Source organism: Pleurodeles waltl, chromosome 9 (assembly GCF_031143425.1).
Source record: "Pleurodeles waltl isolate 20211129_DDA chromosome 9, aPleWal1.hap1.20221129, whole genome shotgun sequence".
Classification (NCBI taxonomy): domain Eukaryota; kingdom Metazoa; phylum Chordata; class Amphibia; order Caudata; family Salamandridae; genus Pleurodeles; species Pleurodeles waltl.
This window is the reverse complement of record NC_090448.1, coordinates 1,183,337,946-1,183,361,763: the sequence shown is the minus strand read 5'-3', so window position 1 is coordinate 1,183,361,763 and position 23,818 is coordinate 1,183,337,946. Positions and strand designations below refer to the sequence as shown.

The 23,818-nt window shown below is 47.0% G+C and overlaps 1 protein-coding gene across 1 annotated transcript in view; it reads left to right on the top strand.

Moving 5' to 3' along the window:
• MBIP (MAP3K12 binding inhibitory protein 1) overlaps window positions 1-23,818 on the top strand; it is a 77,698-nt gene that overhangs the window by 38,944 nt on the left and 14,936 nt on the right. Inside the window, exons 3-4 of the mRNA XM_069209136.1 lie at window positions 3,735-4,868; window positions 7,259-7,355. Of these exons, the coding sequence (XP_069065237.1) occupies window positions 3,735-4,868; window positions 7,259-7,355 (1,231 nt within the window). The remainder of the gene's footprint in view (window positions 1-3,734; window positions 4,869-7,258; window positions 7,356-23,818) is intronic.

Genomic DNA, 23,818 nt, shown 5'->3' with positions numbered 1-23,818 from the left:
TGGCGTTGAGTGTGTGTCCAGCAACGTGTGTTGGCGCGGTGACTAGTTGCTTTAGTCCTATTGTGGCGGGCAGGGAAGCCGTGTTGGTGTCATTGCTGTTGTCAGTGTGGTAGTTCAGGTCACAGAGGAGGAAGTAGAGTGAGGAGGCGAGAGTGTGAGGAGAGATGATGTCGATGGAGTCGCTGAAGGCTGGGCAGGGGCCGGGTGACCTGTAGATGAGTGCTGCAGAAGGTAGACTAGCGGGTGACGTGATTCTGAAATTGGAGGTGCTCCATGAGTGGGGAGTGTTCTTCCGCATTGGATGTCAGGCGGAGGGTGGATTTGTGTACGATGGCCAGGCCGGCCGGTCTTTGCGGAGCAGTTTGTAGTCGCTGGCGATGTCTGGTGCAGATGTTGGGTTTGTCCATGTCTCGGTGAGAAAGGTGATGTCCAGGAGGGTGGAGTCTGGAAGGTCCCAGAATTCTACGGCGTGTTTATGGAGGGATCAAACATTGAGGAGGATGCAGCTGAGGTGCTCTGGGTTGGTGTTTGGTGGCTCAGTGGCGGGAGGGTCCGGAGCTTGGTTTAGGGCGAGGGTGTGGTGGTAGTAGAGGCAGGAAAGTGGTCCATGTGTGTTTCTAGGAGGTCTTTACCATGTGCCTGTGACCTTTGCTGTAATGAAGGAGTGACTCGATTAAGGGAAGTAAACGTTTCTTGGCCTCCCCAGAGAAATGCCTGAACTGTCCTTATCTGGTGACTTGTCACTCTGCACCTCATCAGCAACCTATGCTGAGACTCTTCTATTGACTGCATGTCCTTAACACAGTCACTTTGAAAGCTACAGTCATTTTATATGATTTCATGGCCAGGAAATTTAGATTTAATGATCATCCCACTAATTTCGGATGGAGCATATCCAGCACAAGCATGGCACTTGACTTGCTGAGGCTTCAGTGACATCTAGTGGCTGGTAAGGGCTGCGTTTGCTTTGCTCCTCAGACAGCAAATAGGCAGATGCAGCAGTATCACCTAGTGGCCATTAAGGGAGTAACATTGACTGAGTAAATGAAGTAGGCTAGCAAGAATCTGTGCCACAGGGGTCAGTCTGCTTCTCTGGAAGGCTTTAATGGTGAGAGTGTCTTCCTAGTTCCCCGGCCCCATCAGATTTCAACAATGAGGTTACGTTTGTTTGACTAGGAACTTGCATAGCTAGATCAGGATAAATCTGAGCCCCTGATGATTGGTTAAAGCTGTGTTAATATTCAGATCTTTAAACGAATGGAGCCATGTGAGATTCCTTGTATTTCTTCTGAGCTATGGGTATGAGATGGCTTGCCAGCAGCTGCCTCCTTAACTGATGAGTACTTCCTAAACATAGACCCTTCACCTGCTCTCAGCATGTGTCCAGTGATGCATATTTCAGTAAAGTATCCCTGTTCTGACCCCCTCCCTTTCTCATGACACATCATACCTCTTGAATAACGTCTGAGTGGCACGGTAACCCCTGACGCACTTCATGTGCAACGCACCTCGCTGTGCAGCACTTGTATGTAGTGACGTGGTACTTATGCCCAGCATCGGCTGAGTGACGGCGCAGGCACTCGACAAGGCTGGAGCTGCATGCACTGAGTGGGTGCGTGAATAACGTCCTAATGAAGTGGCTTCAAGCCTGACACTGGGCCTTGATTTGGGATTTCAACAGGTTTCCAATGCTATATCTTGCTGTCACCAGCAGAGAGCCACAGTCTCCTTGGAACGTACGCTGCTCAGCCCACCACAAAGGACAGATAGAAAACCGATCACTGCCTGTGCATTCTTCTGTTTATATGTGAGAGATGTAAGACTTCAGACTAGCAGACAAAAGGAGTGGTTGCTGATGTGAGGGGGGGGGTCTCTGTTCTCCCGATTACTGATGACCCTCCGCAGACGTGACATAAATAGAACTCTGCACTTATTGTCTGGCATGTGGAGGCATTGAGACCATGCACACAAACAAGCCTTATCATGAGGTGGTGAGTGCTGCCTTCCTGTACCGGTGCATGTACTCAATCCTCTTCAAACACTTGCATGTGGTGTTACTGTTTGCACGTTCAGTTGGTGTGGTATTTACCGGTCATTTACAGATTCCCATCAGCTACTCTGTTCCATTTACTGGCACCTCCTGTATCACCTCACAGTGGTATTTCCACGCTGCAGTAAAAATAATGTCTGTAGAGTAATCCAGGGTGAACTCAGAAATATCGACTGTCCGGAGATACAGGAGACTGTGGGTGGCCAAAAGACACCCCCGTCAGCATAAAAAAAAAAAACACGTAAGCTCGGGTAATTTCCCTGCACTACCAGTCACACTTTGAACTTTATATTGCACCAGCATCCGAGACCTGTCTCGATTCTACCACAGGAAGAGTCTTCTGCCTGCATTTTTAGTCCCACTCCCTGTACTTCAATCAGCTAGGCAAACTGCAATGGCAACTTTATAACTGAATGTGAAGTGCATGAGACACCTCTGTCAAGGCTTTTTGGAAGATCCCGAGGAGTAAAGGAGAGCCAGGTCCTTGTGCTGAACTGGAAAGCAAAAGTTTAACTCATCCCACCAGGTATGCCCAGCCTGCGAGGCATTTAAGGGTTCTTTGAGGCTCACTCAATACTTGTGCTGAGCTGGAAAGCAGACTTTTAACTCATCGCACTAGGAATGCCTGGCCTGCGAGGTTCACCCAATACTTGTGCTGAGATGGAAAGCAGAAGTTTAACTCATCTGCTCAACTGAGACAATGTTACTTATATATGTGTGACCCATAACATTCTCTTGTACTGCAGATGTAAGAAGTCAAAACCTGGTTAAGGCCCCTCAGTTTTGTTAAATTATGAATAGTTGTCTTTTGATTTAATAGGGCCCACACCCTTGAAATAAGGCATATGTAGTGCAGATAAACAGCTTTGCAACCACTGGTCTACTGTTCTATATTTTTTGTCTCTAATGTATTTTTGGTGCAGAAATATTCTAGAAATAACATGCTGTACAGACAAATAAATTGTTACAAATCTGGCATTCCTTCTCACCGAGAATACATCCTCTCTGCTTATTTTCCTCACTTTCAGCACTGGTGAAGGCTCTGTGTTTTTTCTTAGATTTACTGCACATGAGAATGTTATTGGTTACATATGAAAGTAATATTGTCTCAGTTCTCCATAAATGTGTATACTCTATGCTCCCGTTATCAATATATTTGTAAAAAATAACCATAAAGGCATGTTTATTTTTTTTCACTCAATGCAACAGATTTACCTTTCTTTTACATTTAAAAAACAAACTACAACAAGAGTCACCTTCTGTTTTTATACACTTTTGCTTTTCAGGCAATATTGCATTCTGATCTGACTGTGCCTTCATGTTTTGTGATGAGGCAAGAAGTCACGTTTTGCTGAAAGATATTCTAGCTGACTTGCCACTTGTTTGCTTGTATCACTTAAATGTAATGTTCACAACATGATCGATGAAGAAGGTAAAGCCCTTCTGGCGCTTCATCATAGAGTTATGTATGAGTATCTGGCTCTGTTATTGTAGCAGTAAACAGTCCTTGCTGTCACCATGCACAGGTCATTGGCTGGCCATTCATTGTGCCAGCTGTGTTCTGGGGTTTCCATGGTGTTCTTGAGGTGTGTTGTTCTAGAGCTTGTTGATTGAGTTTCATGCTTTTGTTGAAGCTTGGTAAAATGTCATTATTGATGATTCATCTCCTGTCTTATCTTTTCAGTCATTTTTAGATAAACTTAAGGCTTTTGTAAAGGGAGAAGAGGTGTGTCCTGATGAAAATGCCTGCAGAGCGACCCATGGTGGTTCCTGTGTAAAGAGCGCAGAACCCACAGAAGGAAACAGGGATGAGACTCCTGAAGGAGCATTTTCTGGCCCTGAAGATGGAAAAGACACCAAGGAGTCTCTTGATGAAGGTTCCCGCAGAGCATGTTTGTGTGCAGAGCGCAAAGAAAACGCACAAGGACGAAATCCAGAGCATTTAAAAGAATCACTTTCTGGATGTATAGATGGAAACACCACTATGAAGTGCCCTGTTGAAAATGGCAGCAAACCAGATTGTGAGCATGGTTCCTCAAAGAGTCCAGAAGTTATGGAAACAAGCAAGGCAGCCTCCCCTGGGCATCAAGGCAGGAAGGATGCCTTTGAGTGCCCTGCTGAAGATACCAGAATAGACTCTGAGAATTCCTCTACAAGGAGCACAATGACTGCAAGTAGTGGAAGTACAGAGATTCAAGAGAAAGTACCCTCAGAACCTACCGACATGGATATCAACATGGAGTGCCCGTCTGGAGATGTCGGCAAAACTTCTGCAGTGTATTATTCTGCAAAGAGTGCAGGAACCACAGAAAGAAAGAAGACCAGGATTAATGGGAAGGTACATGTCAGTCCCTCTGCCGAGCAAGACGCCATGAAGTGTCCTGCAGAAGATGCCAGCAGAGCTAACGTCATGGAATGCAGTATTGCAGCAGGAGGAGGCACGGAGTCTGAGCAGAAAACACCACCCGGCCCTTCAAAAATGAGGCATTCCTTGGAGTGTCTTGATGCCAGCAAAAGAGACACTAGAGATACCTCTGCACTGAGTGCAGAAGCTACAATAGAAAGCGGTACTGCGGCTTGCAAGAGAGTATCCTGTGATCTTACAGACAGGGACGAAGCCATGGAATGTCTTACTGAAGATGCAAGCACAGCAGACATCAGTGCTGCCTCTGCAAAGAATGCAGAAACCACAGAGGGAAACACGGCAAAGGCTAGTGAGGAAGCAGCAGCAGATGGGCCTCCAGGCATGAGCGGTGCCGTGAACTCGTCTCTTCGCTTTGATCAAGAGGTGGTCCAGATCAAGGCACAGAAAGCAGAGGTTAGTGAACCATGCAGATCTAGCGACTGTACCCTCTGACCCCTGACCACTGCTTCCTTGTCTTCCCACTGATGCCCCATTGTCTGTTGCAGTCCAATTGGATAATTAAGATACTTGCTTTGTACACTTCACTCTCAAGGGGTAGCAGTAAATGAGTAGTCAAAACTTACTTTAGAAGGCAGTAGAGTGTTTGTAACTTATGTACTTCAGAACACAATTAATTGTACTCCGATTATTTCCAGTAAAGCAGTATCTTTCTTTCATTTGCAGACAGAAAATGAGGGCTGTAAACAAATTAAGACCACATACCTCATGAGAGTAAGACACACCACAGGTATGGAGGACTGAAGGGATTTTCCATGATGAATGCTTGGAGACTTATTCCCTCGAATAGTAGAGGCAAAAAGGCCTTTGAGTCTTTCCTGGTATCACCAGCCACCAAGCATCCAATCTCTCCATGTCCTCAAGAATTAGTGGGATACACTTAGAGTGCACCTCCTTTCTGCAGAGCCTAGAATACTGCTGTCAAACATCTGTATAAATCATGGTGCACCTCCAGGACCGCAGGATCCAAGGCCAGGTCACACAGAGGAAAGTTGGGAGCAGGGTGATTCCCACCCATGCGTACACTTCCAGCTTTACACCTTCTCTTATGGCACGTGATGGTGTTAGGGGGACTTTGTCGTACATCTTGGCAGCCTCAACGAAGTTTGAAGTGCGCTTTGGTAATGTTCTTGTAAAAACATTAGTCCAAATAACCAACATTTACTCAAAAATTAGATCCTGCTCAAGCCAAAGTATGAACAGCTGGCCTTCAGATACAGTATCAGAGGGTGACAACAGGGTAAACTGTATGTACAGAACTCTGTTGTCAGCAAACAGTTGGTGCTATGTTGCCATGAAGGGTGTAAGTGATGGGGACGGCCTCCATCCCTGCAGCTCATAGAAGTTAGAACATGTCCCGTTGGTAGGTGTTGTCTCCTTCGGTGTTAGCTACATCCACAGATACCCCCTCCTGTATGGGTCCTTTACCTTTTGAAAATTCTGCTCATCTCTAGAATAAATCTTTCGCTCTCTCATCTCTCTCTCTTTTTTCTTTTTTTCTCAATCACAATATCATCCCTGTATTCATGAGACTGGCGGTTGATCAAAATAGAGTGCACAATTACCATTGCAAGTCCACATGCACTTTGATACTGGGGTACGTTTAGGGCCACTGGAATTATGCGGTAGGGGAGGGCCAAATGATGTAGCAAGGAGGGGGGGGCGAATCATTCAGCAAAATGCAGCACGTTTTCTGACAATATTGAATCTTTTTTTTTCATTTTTACACTTGTTAACACTGTCTGGGCATTGGTTATACCTCATTAGTTCCAGTATAGCACTCGGATATAGCAATAAGCAACAGAAATTTGACCAGTCAACCTTTGCAAAGGGCCTTTCGCTGCGCGGCAACATGTGTTTCTGCGTTTTTAGTAACTTTTAGACCTTTGGAGGTAGAAACAATTTTTTTCTTGTGGTTCAAATCAGCAGGTTATGTGGTCGATAATGGATTATGCGGCTAATCTATAACTATGCGAAAAACGCCACAGCCACACAATCGCATAATTCCAGTGGCCCTGGGTAAGTTACTATAAAGCAGACTGAATCAAATATATCTGCACTTGTACTTTTTTTTTAATTTTTATGTATGTATGTTTGCTGAAATGCAACTAAAACACTATGGGAACTGGTCCTTATGGTGTACTAGTACTCACAAAGATAGTTTTCGGTTCTATCCAGGTTTATCGATACTACGAGGACCGATCTGGTCTTCGTAGCATGGGTTAAAAACACACACGCTCTCTCTCTCGCTCTCTCTCTCTCGCTCTCTCTCTCTCTCTCGCTCTCTCTCTCTCTCTCGCTCTCTCTCTCTCTCTCTCTCTCGCTCTCGCTCTCGCTCTCGCTCTCGCTCTCTCTCTCGCTCTCTCTCTCTCTCTCGCTCTCGCGCTCTCTTTCTCGCTCTCGCTCTCGCTCTCGCTCTCGCTCTCGCTCTCGCTCTCTCTCTCGCTCTCTCTCACGCTCTCTTTCACTCTTTCACTCTTTCGCTCTCTCTCTCACTCTTTCTCTCACTCTTTCTCTCTTTCTCTCACTCTTTCTCTCACTCTTTCTCTCACTCTTTCTCTCACTCTTTCTCTCACTCTTTCTCTCACTCTTTCTCTCACTCTTTCTCTCTCTCTTTCTCTCACTCTCTCACTCTCTCACTCTCTCACTCTCTCACTCTGTCCATTGCACATTCGCCACAGCTCTTCCCCCTCCTCCCTCCCCCTGGCTCTTACTCCTGCATGGGTGCTTTGACGCCGTCCTGATGGTGCCCTCCGATTTATTTAACTTCTTTATTTTCCTTACAGATTGACCGGCGCATAATGGCGTTCATTGAGCGGAAACAGGCTGAGATCAACAAGAACAACGTTCGCGAGTTCTGCAATGTGATTGATTGTAACCAAGGTAGTGCCAGCTGTTTGTTCACTAGCTAAAACGAACACCCATGTCCACAGGAGGGTCTAATCGGCCATGTGTGTGAGGGGTTGCTGCTGTGTGTGTGGGGCCACTGCTGGGTATTCAGTGGTCTTGACCCACCGTGTGCACAAGGGTTTGCTTCTGAGTGCTCAGTTGTTTCACCAGCCTGCTCGGGAGTGGCTGTCTGCTCAGGCATTTACTGGCAGTGTGTGTGAAGGGTTGCTGCTGTGTGCTCAGATGTCTTACCGGCCTGCTTTGCTCTTGGATAGCTAGCTGCTCAGTGATTAACTCCAGTGTACAAATTGTAAAGTGTCCATGTGCGTGTCTGCACTTCTGCATCGTGTTAGTTATGTTGGGTACTAGTGCAAGCGTTCTCACCTCCTACAGTGCGCTTTTTACACCAGGATGCCAAGATAAGTGCAGGAGGAGGAGTAACCCCATGTACGTCCTCACAGACTGCAGTGTGCTCCTTGCACGGTTATCCCTTGAGTGTGTTCTGTCTTGCTGCAGTGCACTCCTTAACCACTATGTCAGGTGAGTGCACCCTCCTCCGGCAGTACACTCCTTGCACTAGGTACCCATGATTGTCATCACCTCCTCCATTACACTCCTTGCCTCTTGTACCCTATGAATGTCCATCTCTTGCTGCAATGTGCATCTTGCACCACGTACTCCATAAATATTCCCGCCTCTTACAGTGCACGTCTTGCACCAGAATCTCACGTGAGTGTTTCCCATGCTGCTGTGCACTCCTTGAATCCGTATCAATGTGCATGCCCTCACCTGCTGCAGTCACTGCTTGCACCCAGTACCCCATGAATGTCCTCACATGCTGCCTTATATTCTCTACATTTTTACTCCATGAATCTTTTCTTCCATTTTGCAGTGCTCAATTTGCACCAGGCCCCCCAGCTTTTCCTTTAGGGCAATGGGACTCTGTCCCTCCCTAATTAGCAGTCGAAAACTAACATTTCCAATCTGTCAACGTTCAGTTCAAACTTGTGTTTCACTAGTGAATGATGACCAATTGGAAATCATTATGGTCAATGCCTGGATTCTCCCTCTGCCTCTCTCTGAGGGAAGGTCAGGCAGCAAGCACTGAACATGCGCACGTACGGCACTCTGAGAATTACACCATGCCGTAGGGCTTGCATTTTAACATCCCCTTAGTGCAGAGTATGGACTGGAATGCCATTGGTGCCTTTGCGCTGATAGAATACAGTCCCCAGGCATTTCCATGCTCAGCCCAGTCCTTGGCTGAACATCACATCAATCCCACTTTTCATCAGTTGCCAGAATAGACACAAACTTGCTTGACATGACCATGCTGCCCTGCCTTGGATCTTCTGCCTGCCACAACTGCCATAGCTCGGTTTTCTGGTACTAGAAGTTCATGGGTGCACCAGAAATGCAGAGTTACTGATACAGGCTTACACCTGAATCTGCAAGGCAGATTACTCTGTTGTAGATTGATGTTTATTTTCAAGCTTAACGGAAAATAAAAGGCTTTCTGATGAGCACAAAAAAGGGAAGCATTTTCTTATTCAGCCAGTCCCTGAGAGATGCTAAACAGTATGATTGGATTGGCAGTGGAAGTGTGTGCTGTTCTTTTCCATTATCCAGCAAACATCACAGATCTGTTGTGAAGGTAATGGGGTGTATGTTTGTTTTGTGGTAGACGATACAAACTTGAAAAAAAAACAGTCAGACATTTCCCATATCACTTCAATAATACCAGTATAGCTGCAGACACTGAACTTCTCTATCTTTTGCTTATGTTTAATTTCTTGACCAGTCGCAAGTTAAATGTACAGCTGAAGCTCTGGACGTTATTTTCATAGAATTTCTCAAAATTAGTTTTGAGGAGTTATCCGTATGACACATTGCTTCTAAAAGCTCTTTATACCAATATAAACTAGCAAAGTAAAAAACTGTGAACAATTGTGGTGCTGGAGAAGCGACAGTGGGGTTGGCACATTCTGATCAGTAACAGAGTGTAATATTGAATTACTTGACATAATAACTGTTTCCTTCCCCGTAGCTCGCTCGCTCTTCTCACTACAGTGTCTCCTTTTGGCTTTCCTCTCTCCCATGCTTGTCTCATCCCAATGTTGCCCCTTTCTATTTGCTTCCCTCGTTGTTCTCTTTCCTTGTCGCATCTTTTTCCCCCTGAAACCCTTAGAATTCTCCATAGCAAATTCTTTCTCATGTCCCTCATGTTTGCCTTCCATCTTTTTTCTCTTCTTTAATTCTGTAGCTTTCTAATTTATTTTACCTAGTCCTTCCCCATCTTATTATGATACTGCCATCTCTCCTTTTTCCATGCACCCTTCTTTTAATTGTACTTCCTCTCTCCCACTTCTCACTTCAGTCCTTTCTACTTTGCTAGAGCTGTCTTTCGCGTCACAAAGTTTCCACACTCTATTTTCTGGCATTTCTCTTGTATGTCACTTTCTGATGGATACAGCTACCTGTGGATTCCTCACCTTATGAACTCTCCCAATGCGCCAGCATTCGACAAATTTCTTCCCAGCTCTTCACGTCGTCGAGGACGTCACAATTGCACAGCTCCGCACACAACTTTACCTGACATCATCATGGCACTAAGAAGTCCTCGCCCGCGTGTTGACATCACTTCCCTTTTTACCGCACCTTCTGGGCTAACGGTTTTTCCTGGCTCACAAACAACTACTGTTTCAAAGGTGTTCTTGTTGTACTAGTTACAATGTCTCCACCGAAGAAATCGGGTTTTAAGCTTTGTCATGAGTGTGGAGGTCGCATGTCAGTCACAGATCCTCCTAAGGACTGCTTCTGGTGCCGAAGTTCGGACCACGACGTGGAGGGGTGCATGTCCTGCCAGCGGATAATCGAAGATCTAAGGTGAGGGACTCTTCACACATGTCCTCGAGATCCCATAAAAAGCTGCACCGGCATGCTTATCGACGCCGTTCTTCCAGAGATCGGTCTCTGTCCCCTCCGAGACAACACCGTTCGGCTTTGGAGGTCAGTCCAACAATCACTCCTCAGCCTCAGTGTCCACAGGCTTCTCTGGTGCCATCGTTGATTGAGGTCGTCGAGTCCTCCGATTCACTTTTCACCCATGTTAGCTCAGGAGCCGGTGGCGCAAGTTTCAGATCCGACCCAAGCGCCGCAAAACGAACAGAGGTTTCCTGCCTTCCAAACTCCGGGAGCAGATCCAGTAGCGTTCCTTAATGCTATGTTTAGCATTTTCAACAAGGCTGTGGCCGGTGCTGGTGCACCGGCTGTCCCACAGGTCCATTAGCTTTCTCTTTGGGTTCACCTGCGGCGTACAAACAGGCTCCGTTTGTAACCTTCTATCTGGCTGAAAGTGCTGGTTCGGCACCGATGGCGTCATCGCCCCAGATGATGTTGCAGATGGAGTCGATGCAGGCGCCTGGTGGATCCCGGTCGGAACGCACTATATCTTCACCATCTCCGCCAGAGCATCCATCTGCCTAGAAACCGTTGTCGTCGACGTTGGCTAATTCTCTGTGAACACCGAGATTCGAGGCCAGATTGAGATCAAGGAGGAGAGCCTTGAGGCTCTTGGAGGAGCAGGAATATCATCAACAGCTGTTGGTGGAAGGAGAGATTCCTGAGCTTATGGGGGAATTTTAGGGGCTGGACTCTATAACTGGAGTGAATACATCCCCTGAGTGGTATCTTTCATCCCGGGCAAATTTACAGAGGAGGCAGCATCTTATCACACTGTTATAAGAAGGGCTGCTGAATTCTTGGAACCTCCGTTACCAGCATCGTAAGTGAAGACAAACATCTTGATTGAGGTGATGCATCCTTCCTCTACGTCCTCGGAGCCCCTACTCCCTTTTAATGGTGCCCTTACTGAGCCCATTTTAGACATTTGGAGGAAACCTGTCACGACTCCAGCGGTTTCCAGGACTGTGGCTAGGAGGTACAGAGTTGCTCCTGGGGATCCTCAACTTTTGTCTCAACATCCGACTCCTGAGAGATAGGTGGTTCAAGCTTCTTGTTCTGCCCGATCTGCACCTGGCTCGTTTCCTGCTACTCCATCGGACAGGAAGTCTAAGAGGATGGAACAAGCAGCCAAGAAAGGTTTCTCCTCATGCAGTATGGCCTTGAAATCTGTCAATGCTACCTGTGTGCTGGGGAGGTATGCTCATTCCCTGATGGACACGGCAAGAGCTGTGGTGCCGAGCTTGCCTCAGGATATGCAGGGGTGTATGATGAGCTCCTTTTGGACACTCATGCGGCGGCCAAGCAGATTATCCAGTTGGGTCTGGATACTTCTGATTCAGTGGCCAGGGCAATGGGCACTTTGGTGGTGACCAGGAGGCAGGCGTGGCTTAGGTCGTCTGGCTTTTCCACAGACGTTCAAACAACTTTGTTGGACCTTCCGTTTGAGGGCGAGAAGTTGTTTGTATCCAAGGCCAACTCTGCTTTGGAATGTTTTAAAGACAGCAGGGCTACTGCAAGATCCTTTGGGCTACAGGCTTCAGAACCTACATCCTTCAGATCCTTTCGGAGGCTCAGGGGGTTTGGACGTGGATCCTCTTTTCGTGGAAGGCCACATCCAGCATGCAACAGACTCCCAACCCTCTCTATGGGTCTTTTAGAGGGCGGGGGAGGGTTGGAACACAAGGAGCCACCCAGCAGCCTCCTGCCTCATCCTCTTCCTCTGGGGTAACCCAACAAGGAAAGCAGCCCTAGTTTTCTATCCATCTTGGATTGTGCTTCTCCCGTAGGGAGCAGGCTATTTCATTTTCTCCACGAGTGGGAGTTAGTCACATCAGACTCTTGGGTGCTAAATATTGTGGGGAAAGGTTATGCCCTTCCTTTTCGGGAGTTTCCCCCTCCCATCCCTTTCCGTCATTTGTTTTGCTCAGAAGATCATCTCCTGTTGCTTCAGCAGGAGGTGCAAGTCCTTTTGTTAAAGGGTGCTATGGAGTTGGTTCCAGAGCAGGAAAGGGGTCCGGGATGCTATTCGAGATATTTTCTGATTCCCATGAAGGATGGTCGATTGAGGTCTATCCTGGACCTGAGGATTTTGAATTGGTTCCTCAAACAGTAGAAATTCAGAATGCTGACTCTAGCAGAGTGCTTCTAGCGTTGAACAAGGAAGACTGGATGTTGTCTGTCGACTTGCAGGATGCTTATTTTCATATCCCCATTCCGAAGTCTCAAAGGAAGTATCTCCGGTTCGTGGTAGGGTCGCAACACTACCAGTTTGCGGTCCTTCCTTTTGGTCTTACTTCCACACCTTGGGTCTTCATGAAGGTGATGGCAGAGGTTGCAGCGGACCTCAGAAGGAAGGGAGTATCTGTATTCCCTTACCTGGACGATTGGCTGATAAAAGCCAGATCCTCAGAGCTTGTGCTGCATCACTTGCAAATGACAACACATTTGTTGTTCAACCTGGGCTTTACAGTAAACGTGCCCAAGTCTCACCTGGAGCACTCTCAGTGCCTCCTGTTCATAGGGGCAGTACTGGATACAACATTGAATCGGGCCTATCCTCCGCCTTCGCGGATTGAGGACATTCAGGCGTTGATTCCAATGTTTCAAAAGGGAGCGGCTGTTCCGGTCCTCAAGGTCCTACATCTGCTCGGTCTGTTTGCTTCTTGCATTCTGTTGGTCACTCATGTACTTTGGCACATGAGGGCTCTCCATTTGTGCCTCCGCAGGCAGTGGTTTCAACACAAAGGGGATTTCGAGGAGTCGATTACAATCTCCAGGGACGCTGCAGTGGCGGGTCTATGATGGTGGGCTAGGGACCGCAACCTTTCCCAAGGAAGGCAGTTTTGCCTCCCACCTCCGGTGGCCACAGTTATAACTGATGCTTCCACTCTACAGTGGGGAGCTCATCTGGGGGACCTGGAGATCAAAGGTCGTTGGGCTCCAGTAGAACAGATGTTTCACATCAGTCTGTTGGAGTTACGGGCAATACATCTGGCTCTCATGGCCTTTCTCCCGTCACTTCGCCGTCTGTCAGTTCAAGTTTTGACGGACAATACTACTGTGATGTGGTACATCGACAAGCAGGGAGGAGTAGGGTTGTATCTTCTCTGCAGAGAGGCTCTGCAGTTGTGGTCCTGGGCACAAGACCATCGGATTTGAATAGTAGCATACGATCTGGCCGGAGTTCTCAACGTACGTGCGGATAGTCTCAGTGCGCATTTCTCGGCTGATCATGAGTGGCGTCCCCATCCAGACCTGGTTCTTCATATCTTCCGGATGTGGAGATTTCCACAGAAAGACCTGTTTGCCACTCGGGAGAACGTGCACTGCCCGTCGTTCTGCAGCCTCCAGTACCGGTGCAAGGAGTGTTGTGCGACGCGTTTCAGATGTCTTGATGTGACCAGTTGATTTACGTGTTTCTCCCCATACCCTTGATTCCTCGGGTTCTGAGAAAGATCCGCAAAGATCTGGCTCAAGTCATTTTAATAGCTCCGGATTGGCCAAGAAGGGTGTGGTATACAGACCTTCTCCAACTCTCACTGTGCCCTCCACTCCGTCTCCCTCACAAGGCAAGCCTCCTCTCACAGTTGCAGGTTCTACATTCCCACCTCCAGAACCTGCACCTACATGCCTGGAGATTGAATAGGGCAATCTTTTTCTCTCCCTCCAGAAGTGGTGGATGTTATCTTATCAGCCAGGCGACACTCCACCAAGACTGTTTATGCTAACAGATAGGCGAAATGTGTTGCTTGGTGTGGAGAGAAGCAAATTGATCTCTTGAAGTCCCATTTGTCTGATGTTTTGCTTTTTGCCCTTTCCTTGGCACAGAAGGGATGTGCAGTTGCGACTGTGAAGGGTTATTTATTGGAGTTGTCAGCCTTTCTGTGCCTTCCTGATCAGCCTTCCTTATTTAAGTCTCCTATAGTTATTAGGTTCTTGAGAGGCCTGACTAACAAGTTTCCTCCCACTCCGTTTCTCATGCCTCAGAGGGATTTGAATTTGGTTCTTACATTTTTTTTTTTTTGTGGGTTGACTGTTTGAGCCTATGCATTCTTGCCCGTTGAGATTGTTAGTTTTGAAAACAGTTTTCCTCACAGCTATCACGTCTGCTAAGCATGTGAGTGAGCTTCAGGCTCTTAATGTGAAACCTCCGTTTACATACTTTCATGCTGAGAAGGTGGTGCTGAGAACCAGGGTTGCTTTCCTTCCTAAGTTTGTCACTCCCTTTCATATGGGGCAATCTATAACACTCTCTTCCTTTTACCCTCCTCCCCATCCTTCAAAGGAGGAGGAACGACTTCATCGCCTAGATCCAAGAAGGGCTTTGAGTTTTTACATTGAAAGGACAAAAAACGTTCGTATTTATGATCAACTCTTCATTGGATATGTGGGCAAGATGGAGGGCAAAGCCGTCCACAAGAGAACCCTTTCCAGGTGGGTCATTCTTTGCTTAAAGATTTGTTATTCACTGGCAAAGAAGGTTCCTCCTGGGGGCATTAGGGCCCATTCCACCAGGGCTAAGTCTGCCACATCGGCCTTAGCTAGAGGTGTCCCAGTTGTTGATATTTGTAAGGCAGCAACTTGGTCTTCCCTCCACACTTTCGTGAAGCATTATTGCTTGGATTCAGAAGTTAGGAGGGACGGCCATTTTGCACGTTCTGTGTTGCAGGATTTCTTGGTGTGACCAGTCAGGCACCCACCTCCGAGTGCAGTACTGCTTTGGGATTCTATTCATAAAGTGAGGAATCCAAAGGTAGTTGTATCCATCAGAAGAACAAGTCACTTACCTTTGGTAACGCTTTTTCTGGTGGATACAGTAGCTACCTGTGGATTCCTCACAGTCCTACCCGCCCCCCTATTGCCTGTGTAGTCATTCCAATACTTCTTTAATTATAAATGTATATAAGTTTTTGGTGATTTTATATAAACAAATATTGTGGTTTATATTTGTATTTGGATTGGTATATATTGTTCTTGTGAGGTCTTGTGCCTCGAAGGCAGGTAAAAAATGGTGCAACTGACATCACCACGCCGGCGAGGACTTCTTATTGCCACGATGACGTCAGACGCTTGCGGATCCGTGCAATTGTGACGTCCTCGTCGACGTGAAGAGCTGGGAAGAAAATTTGTTGAATGCTGGCGCATTGGGAGAGTTCATAAGGTGAGGAATACACAGGTAGCTACTGTATCCACCAGAAAAAGCGTTACCGAAGGTGAATAACTTGTTTTTTAGGCCCGTCAGCCTTAGGGTTGTCTTCTCCCAGTCTTTTTGCTTCACGCCTCCATTCTTAGGACTCTGCGTACTTTACCACTGCTAACCAGTGCTAGTGTGTTCGCTCTCTCCTTTAAACATACTGAACTTGGCTTACACCAAAGTGCCACATACATTTTTGTACTATATGTGCCCAGGGCCTGTAAATTCAATGCTACTGGTGGGCCTGCAACACTGCTTGTGCCACCCACTTCATTAGCCTTTTTAAACCTGTTTCAGGCCTTCCATTGCAGCATGTGTGTGCAGGTTTAAACTGCCATTCTGACCTGGCAAAATAAACCTTTTGCCAGGCCCAAACCTTCCCTTTTAATATGTATGTCACGCCTAGAGTAGGCCCTAAACAGCCAGTAGGGCTGGGTTCAGTGTGTATAAAAAGTTGGACTTTTAATTTCTACATGTTCTGCTGGTGGTAAAGTCTTAAATTTGTTTTTCACTACTGAAAGGCCTGTCCCTCCCACAGGATAACATTGAATTGCCTTATTACATTTAATAACTGATAACTGTCTATTCAGGGCGAGTAGGAATGTTGAGTTTCGTATATAGAGAAGTGTATTTTAGAACCCTCTTTAGTGGTAAAGTCAGATTTTAAGTCACAACTCTGAAAATGCTACTTTTAGAATGTTGGCATTTTCTTGTTCTAACCACTTGATGCCTGCAGCCTGTTTCTTGGGTCACATGACTAGGTGTAGCTGGCAGTTGGTCTTTGTATATTGCTCCCAGACAGTGAGAGAAAGGAGCATATACTTGTTGACAGGATGGGTTACACTGACTTGATGAAGTGGAGGAGCTGCCACCTACCACATTCGCACATCACAAAGGCTGTGACTGAGCATACTTTCAAAGGGTTTGACACTAGTCGTTTGTGACCACAGACATGATGGGGCCAGGACAGGGAGGTAGGAAATTCCGAGCACCTCTGGGGTTGGAAACCCCCAGAGCCTACTACTCCAAAGAGGGCACCACGTTTAAATAATGGACTCCAGGAGCCAACTGTTCAATACACCTCTGGACCTGTGGAAGAGTCAGAAGGACTGATGTGCTGCTCTTCCAAAAGTACTGCTCTGTTGCCCTGCTGCCTGAATGAGAGTACTGGACCTGCACCTTTATCCCAGGGCCACCAGAGTGACTACAAGGGCTGGTTGACTGCCCCCCTCATCTGAGCCTCAGGGACAGAAAAGGCTCCAACCCCTTGAACCCACCACGTGGATGCTGAGAGTCTTGCCCCCCCAAATGGTGCCATCCCAGTCCTGGAACTTTGGAAGTGGGCCTGAAGATGCTCTGCCAGCCCAGCTGTGGTCCTGTGTTGGAACTGATGCATCGCCTCGCAGCCCTACTTTGCATTGCATCCCAGATTCCGAATCTTGCATAGCAGCCCACAGTCTCCGCGGAACCGCCTATGCACGTCGCATCCTTGAAGTTGGCCATCCCATTGCAAGCCCCTTGTCAATGGCATTCCCAGTGACTATGCAGGACCTAACATTGCAGTCTCCCAGGGTCTCGGAACTGCTGCTGCCGCCTGACACTTCCTCAGTGCGGGATCTCACAATGCTCGGCCACCAAGGATTTAAGATACTTTGTTACCCTATATCAGGCTTGCGCTCCATCGCAGTCAGCCTGAATTTATGACTTTGTCCTAGTCCAGCGCAGCCAGATAACCACAGTGGATGTTTTTTGCCATTAGAAACTATATTTACTTAAATTGTTGAAAGTGCATATCTCCTGTTTTACTGATTGGAGTTTTGTTGTGGTCTCAAATCATTTATTATAAATTATTCTTTCTTTTTCTAAATTGGTGTGGGATATTTCTTGTGTTGTGTTTTCACTTTATTACTGTTTGAAGAGCTGCTTATATACTTGCACATTGCCTTTAATTTAAGCCTGGCTGCTCAGTGCCAAACTACAAGAGGGTTGAGCACAGGTTGATTTCGTGTTTGCTTGTGTTTTACCATGACCAAGATTGTGGTTACTGCTTGTGTAGCGTTTTTCTCCAATCACCCCGTAACTCAATTTCCAAAAGTCACTTTTTGCCATCTTACCTGTCTTGATGTCCAATATATTTTATTCTGCCTTCTGTTCTAAATGTCATCCTAGTGCCATGTGTTCCACCTGTATTTCCTTTCTGTGTCAGTTTCTTGCCAGTTTCTCCATTTCTCTATTGTATGTTATCCTTAAATCATTGTCTGGACTCTCCTGGCTGTGGTTTCCCTTCTCTTATGAATGTCTCGCTCTGTCTTTTTTCTGTCCTTTTCCAGTGTCACGGTCTTTCGTATATCATTATTTGCCCTCTCTCCAAAGTCTATCCCGAACTACTTTCTTCTCTCTGCTGTGTCTCACTTCCAAGTAACCACACCACTGGGGAGGTTAAGGCTTGCTTGACAAAACAGGAATTGAACTGTTTTATAGAGCAGAAATGATGGAAAAAGTAGAGTTTTTAGTTAATTTTAAAAAAATAAGTTAGTTTCCCTGTTTGCCACATACGGGCAGGAGAGTGAGATGGACATGCTCACTTAATAGTCTCACTTTCACCTCACAGTTTGGGGTACGAGTTTACGCTGCACCCCTTTCACTTGCTTCTCCCCGTATGTTTTGTCACTAACTGCAATGTGCTGCTTCCACCAGGTCCTGTATATATACCTCACATGATATAGAGTGCTGCTTCCACCACATACCCCATAGACTTATTCACATACTGCAGTGTGCTGCTTCCACCAGCTCTGATATGTGTACCTCACATGATATAGTGCACTGCTTCCACCACATACCCTATAGACTTACTCACATACTGCAGTGCTGCTCCACCAGCTCCGATATGTGTACCTCACATGCTATAGTGCGCTGCTTCCACCACATACCCCATAGACGTCATCACATACTGCAGTGCGCTGCTTCCACCAGCTCTGATATGTGTACCTCACATGCTATAGTGCGCTGCTTCCACCACATACCCCATAGACGTCATCACATACTGCAGTGCGCTGCTTCCACCAGCTCCGATATGTATACCTCACATGCTATAGTGCGCTGCTTCCACCACATACCCCATAGACGTCATCACATACTGCAGTGCGCTGCTTCCACCAGCTGATGTGTACCTCACATGCTATAGTGCGCTGCTTCCACCACATACCCCATAGATGTCATCACATACTGCAGTGTGCTGCTTCCTCCAGCTCCGATATGTGTACCTCACATGCTATAGTGCACTGCTTCCACCACATACCCTATAGACTTACTCACATACTGCAGTGCGCTTCTTCCCCCAGCTCCGATATGTGTACCTCACATGCTATAGTGCGCTGCTTCCACCACATACTCCATAGACGTCATCACATACTGCAGTGCGCTGCTTCCACCAGCTCCGATATGTGTACCTCACATGCTATAGTGCACTGCTTCCACCACATACCATATAGACTTATTCACATACTGCAGTGCGCTGCTTCCTCCAGCTCCGATATGTGTACCTCACATGATATTGTGCGTTGCTTCCACCACATACCGCATAGACTTATTCACATACTGCAGTGCGCTGCTTCCTCCAGCTCCCACATGTATACCTCACATGCTATAGTGCGCTGCTTCCACCACATACTCCAGAGGCATCATCATGTACTGCGGTGTGCTCCTTCTTGCAGCTCCCATATGTGTACCTCACACGCTATAGTGCACTGCTTCCACCACATACCCCTTAAATGTCATCACATACTCCAGTGTGCTGCTTCCCCCAGCTTACATCTATATACCTTACAAGCTATAGTGCACTGTTTCCACCGCATACCCCATAGACGTATTCACATCATGCAGTGCGCTGCTTCCTCCAGCTCCCATATGTGTACCTCACATGGGATAGTTGTAGGAGGCTGGACTGGCTTGTAGTGAGTACCAAGGGGTACTTGCACCTTGCACCAGGCCCAGTTATCCCTTATTAGTGTATAGGGTGTCTAGCAGCATAGGCTGATAGATAATGGTAGCTTAGCAGAGCAGCTTAGGCTGAACTAGGAGACGAGTGAAGCTCCTACAGTACCACTTAGTGTCATATGCACAATATCATAAGAAAACACAATACACAGTTATACTAAAAATAAAGCTACTTTATTTTTATGACAATATGCCAAAGTATCTCAGTGTACCCTCAGTGAGAGGATAGGAAATATACACAAGATATATATACACAATACCAAAATATGCAGTAATAGTCTTAGAAAACAGTGCAAACAATGTATAGTTACAATAGGATGCAATGGAGACACATAGGGATAGGGGCAACACAAACCATATACTCCAAAAGTGGAATGCGAACCACGAATGGACCCCAAACCTATGTGACCTTGTAGAGGGTCGCTGGGACTATTAGAAAATAGTAAGGGTTAGAAAAATAGTCCACCCCAAGACCCTGAAAAGTGAGTGCAAAGTGCACTAAAGTTCCCCAAAGGACATAGAAGTCGTGATAGGGGAATTCTGCAGGAAAGACACAAACCAGCAATGCAACAACAATGGATTTCCAGTCGAGGGTACCTGTGGAACAAGGGGACCAAGTCCAAAAGTCACAAGCAAGTCGGAGATGGGCAGATGCCCAGGAAATGCCAGCTGCGGGTACAAGGAAGCTGCTACTGGACTGTAGAAGCTTAGGTTTCTGCAGGAACGACAAGGGCTAGAGACTTCCCCTTTGGAGGACGGATCCCTCACGCCGTGGAGAGTCGTGCAGAAGTGTTTTCCCGCCGAAAGACCGCCAACAAGCCTTGCTAGCTGCAAATCGTGCGGTAAGGGTTTTTGGACGCTGCTGTGGCCCAGGAGGGACCAGGATGTCGCAAATTGCGTCAGGAGACAGAGGGGACGTCGAGCAAGACAAGGAGCCCTCTCAGCAGCAGGTAGCACCCGGAGAAGTGCCAGAAACAGGCACTACGAGGATGCGTGAAACGGTGCTCACCCGAAGTCGCACAAAGGAGTCCCACGTCGCCGGAGAACAACTTAGGAGGTCGTGCAATGCAGGTTAGAGTGCCGTGGACCCAGGCTGGACTGTGCACAAAGGATTTCCGCCGGAAGTGCACGGAGGCCGGAGTAGCTGCAAAAGTCGCGGTTCCCAGCAATGCAGTCTGGCGTGGGGAGGCAAGGACTTACCTCCACCAAACTTGGACTGAAGAGTCACTGGACTGTGGGAGTCACTTGGACAGAGTTGCTGGATTCAAGGGACCTCGCTCGTCGTGCTGAGAGGAGACCCAAGGTACCGGTGATGCAGTTCTTTGGTGCCTGCGGTTGCAGGGGGAAGATTCCGTCGACTCACGGGAGATTTCTTCGGAGCTTCTAGTGCAGAGAGGAGGCAGACTACCCCAACAGCATGCACCACCAGGAAAACAGTCGAGAAGGCGGCAGGATCAGCGTTACAGAGTTGCAGTAGTCGTCTTTGCTACTATGTTGCAGTTTTGCAGGCTTCCAGCACGGTCAGCAGTCGATTCCTTGGCAGAAGGTGAAGAGAGAGATGCAGAGGAACTCGGATGAGCTCTTGCATTTGTTATCTAAAGTTTCCCCAGAGACAGAGACCCTAAATAGCCAGAAAAGAGGGTTTGGCTACCTAGGAGAGAGGATAGGCTAGCAACACCTGAAGGAGCCTATCAGAAGGAGTCTCTGACGTCGCCTGGTGGCACTGGCCACTCAGAGCAGTCCAGTGTGCCAGCAGCACCTCTGTTTCCAAGATGGCAGAGGTCTGGAGCACACTGGAGGAGCTCTGGGCACCTCCCAGGGGAGGTACAGGTCAGGGGAGTGGTCACTCCCCTTTCCTTTGTCCAGTTTCGCGCCAGAGCAGGGCTAAGGGGTCCCTGAACCGGTGTAGACTGGCTTATGCAGAAATGGGCACCAAATGTGCCCATGAAAGCATTTCCAGAGGCTGGGGGAGGCTACTCCTCCCCTGCCTTCACACCATTTTCCAAAGGGAGAGGGTGTAACACCCTCTCTCAGAGGAAGTCCTTTGTTCTGCCATCCTGGGCCAGGCCTGGCTGGACCCCAGGAGGGCAGAAGCCTGTCTGAGGGGTTGGCAGCAGCAGCAGCTGCAGTGAAACCCCAGGAAAGGCATTTTGGCAGTACCAGGGTCTGTGCTACAGACCACTGGGATCATGGGACTGTGCCAACTATGCCAGGATGGTATAGAGGGGGCAATTCCATGATCATAGACATGTTACATGGCCATATTCGGAGTTACCATTGTGAAGCTACATATAGGTAGTGACCTATATGTAGTGCACACGTGTAATGGTGTCCCCGCACTCACAAAGTCCGGGGAATTGGCCCTGAACAATGTGGGGGCACCTTGGCTAGTGCCAGGGTGCCCTCACACTAAGTAACTTTGCACCTAACCTTTACCAGGTAAAGGTTAGACATATAGGTGACTTATAAGTTACTTAAGTGCAGTGTAAAATGGCTGTGAAATAACGTGGACGTTATTTCACTCAGGCTGCAGTGGCAGGCCTGTGTAAGAATTGTCAGAGCTCCCTATGGGTGGCAAAAGAAATGCTGCAGCCCATAGGGATCTCCTGGAACCCCAATACCCTGGGTACCTCAGTACCATATACTAGGGAATTATAAGGGTGTTCCAGTAAGCCAATGTAAATTGGTAAAATTGGTCACTAGCCTGTTAGTGACAATTTGAAAGAAATGAGAGAGCATAACCACTGAGGTTCTGATTAGCAGAGCCTCAGTGAGACAGTCACTACACAGGTAACACATTCAGGCACACTTATGAGCACTGGAGCCCTGGATGACAGGGTCCCAGTGACACATACAACTAAAACAACATATATACAGTGAAAAATGGGGGTAACATGCCAGGCAAGATGGTACTTTCCTACAATAGTGCACTGCTTCTGCCGCATACCTTATAAATGTCATCATATACCGCCGTGTGCTGCTTCCTCCAGCTCTCATATGTGTACCTACCATGCTGCAGTGCGCTGCTTCCACCACATACCCCATAGACTTCATCACATACTGCAGTGTGCTGCTTCCTCCAGCTTACATCTATATACCTTACAAGCTATAGTGTACTGTTTCCACCGCATACCCCATAGACGTATTCACATACTGCAGTGTGCCACACCGCATTGCCCTTTCCAATATAAAATAGCCACATTGCATTTGATCAGAGCCCTGGGGAGGTTGTGGTCCCTGGGGCTGCAGAGGGGGTAGGCGGCCCTTCCAGCATTCAAAATGTAATGCACCCAGAGCCTGGCCCACCCAGGAGCTCCACTGAAACAAGCATGGAAGCTTGCGCTTGTTTTTCTTTTTTCTCTTTTTTTTCCCTGCTGATCCGTCGCGACTCCAGCTGAATTATTATTTTTTTTTTTACTGCTTTTTTTGTCCTCTGGGGGATCCATCTGGGACCCAAGCACCAGAGCTAAGCAGATTCCCAACAAGGCTGCCAACACTTCCTTCCTGAAGTGTTGGCAGGCAGTCCTATCTCAGCACAAGATCGGGATGGTTTGCGGAGCCTTCACATCCTTATATACAGAAATTTACTTTTTCTTTAATTTCTCAAAAACTACTGAATGGATTTACACCAAATAACAAAAATGACGTTTTCTGTACCAAGAGCTACATTTATACCAAATTTTATGTAATTCCGTCCAGTGGTCAGGGCGCTATTCCTATTCAAAATCCCTATGGAAAAATGCACAGGGAAAATGGGTTTTGGGACCCTCCCTTTTTCTCATCCCTGTAAATTTTGTGAAGATTCATGAAAAGGCGGCAAAGTTATTAGCAAAACAAAAAAAATGCCTTTTCTATAGAAACCAGGTCCTAACTATAACTACATAGTGGTGACTGCCACTACGTTTATTATTATATATATATATATATATATATATATATATATATATATATATATATATATATATTTGTGTATTTTTTTTGCTTCATAACAAATGTTGTGTATGAGAAAATTTGATAAATACTGATATCTACTGTGATTCAAGCATGTGAATCTATGAATGTTCCAATACTCGAGTAAGGAAATAAGTTACTTACCTGTAACTGTATTTCTCCAGTATTGGAATGTTTCGTAGATATTTTTCCAGTATTGGAATCTTTTATAGATTCACGTGTGACCCCCCTCCCCCCACCACCACCCCTGATAAGCTCACCTTTATCTCTCTCAGTACAGTTTTTCGTCTAAGCACTAGGGCTTGAAAATCTGAGGCTCTGGAGTTTCTCTCTGGAGGTTGTACAGGGTAGG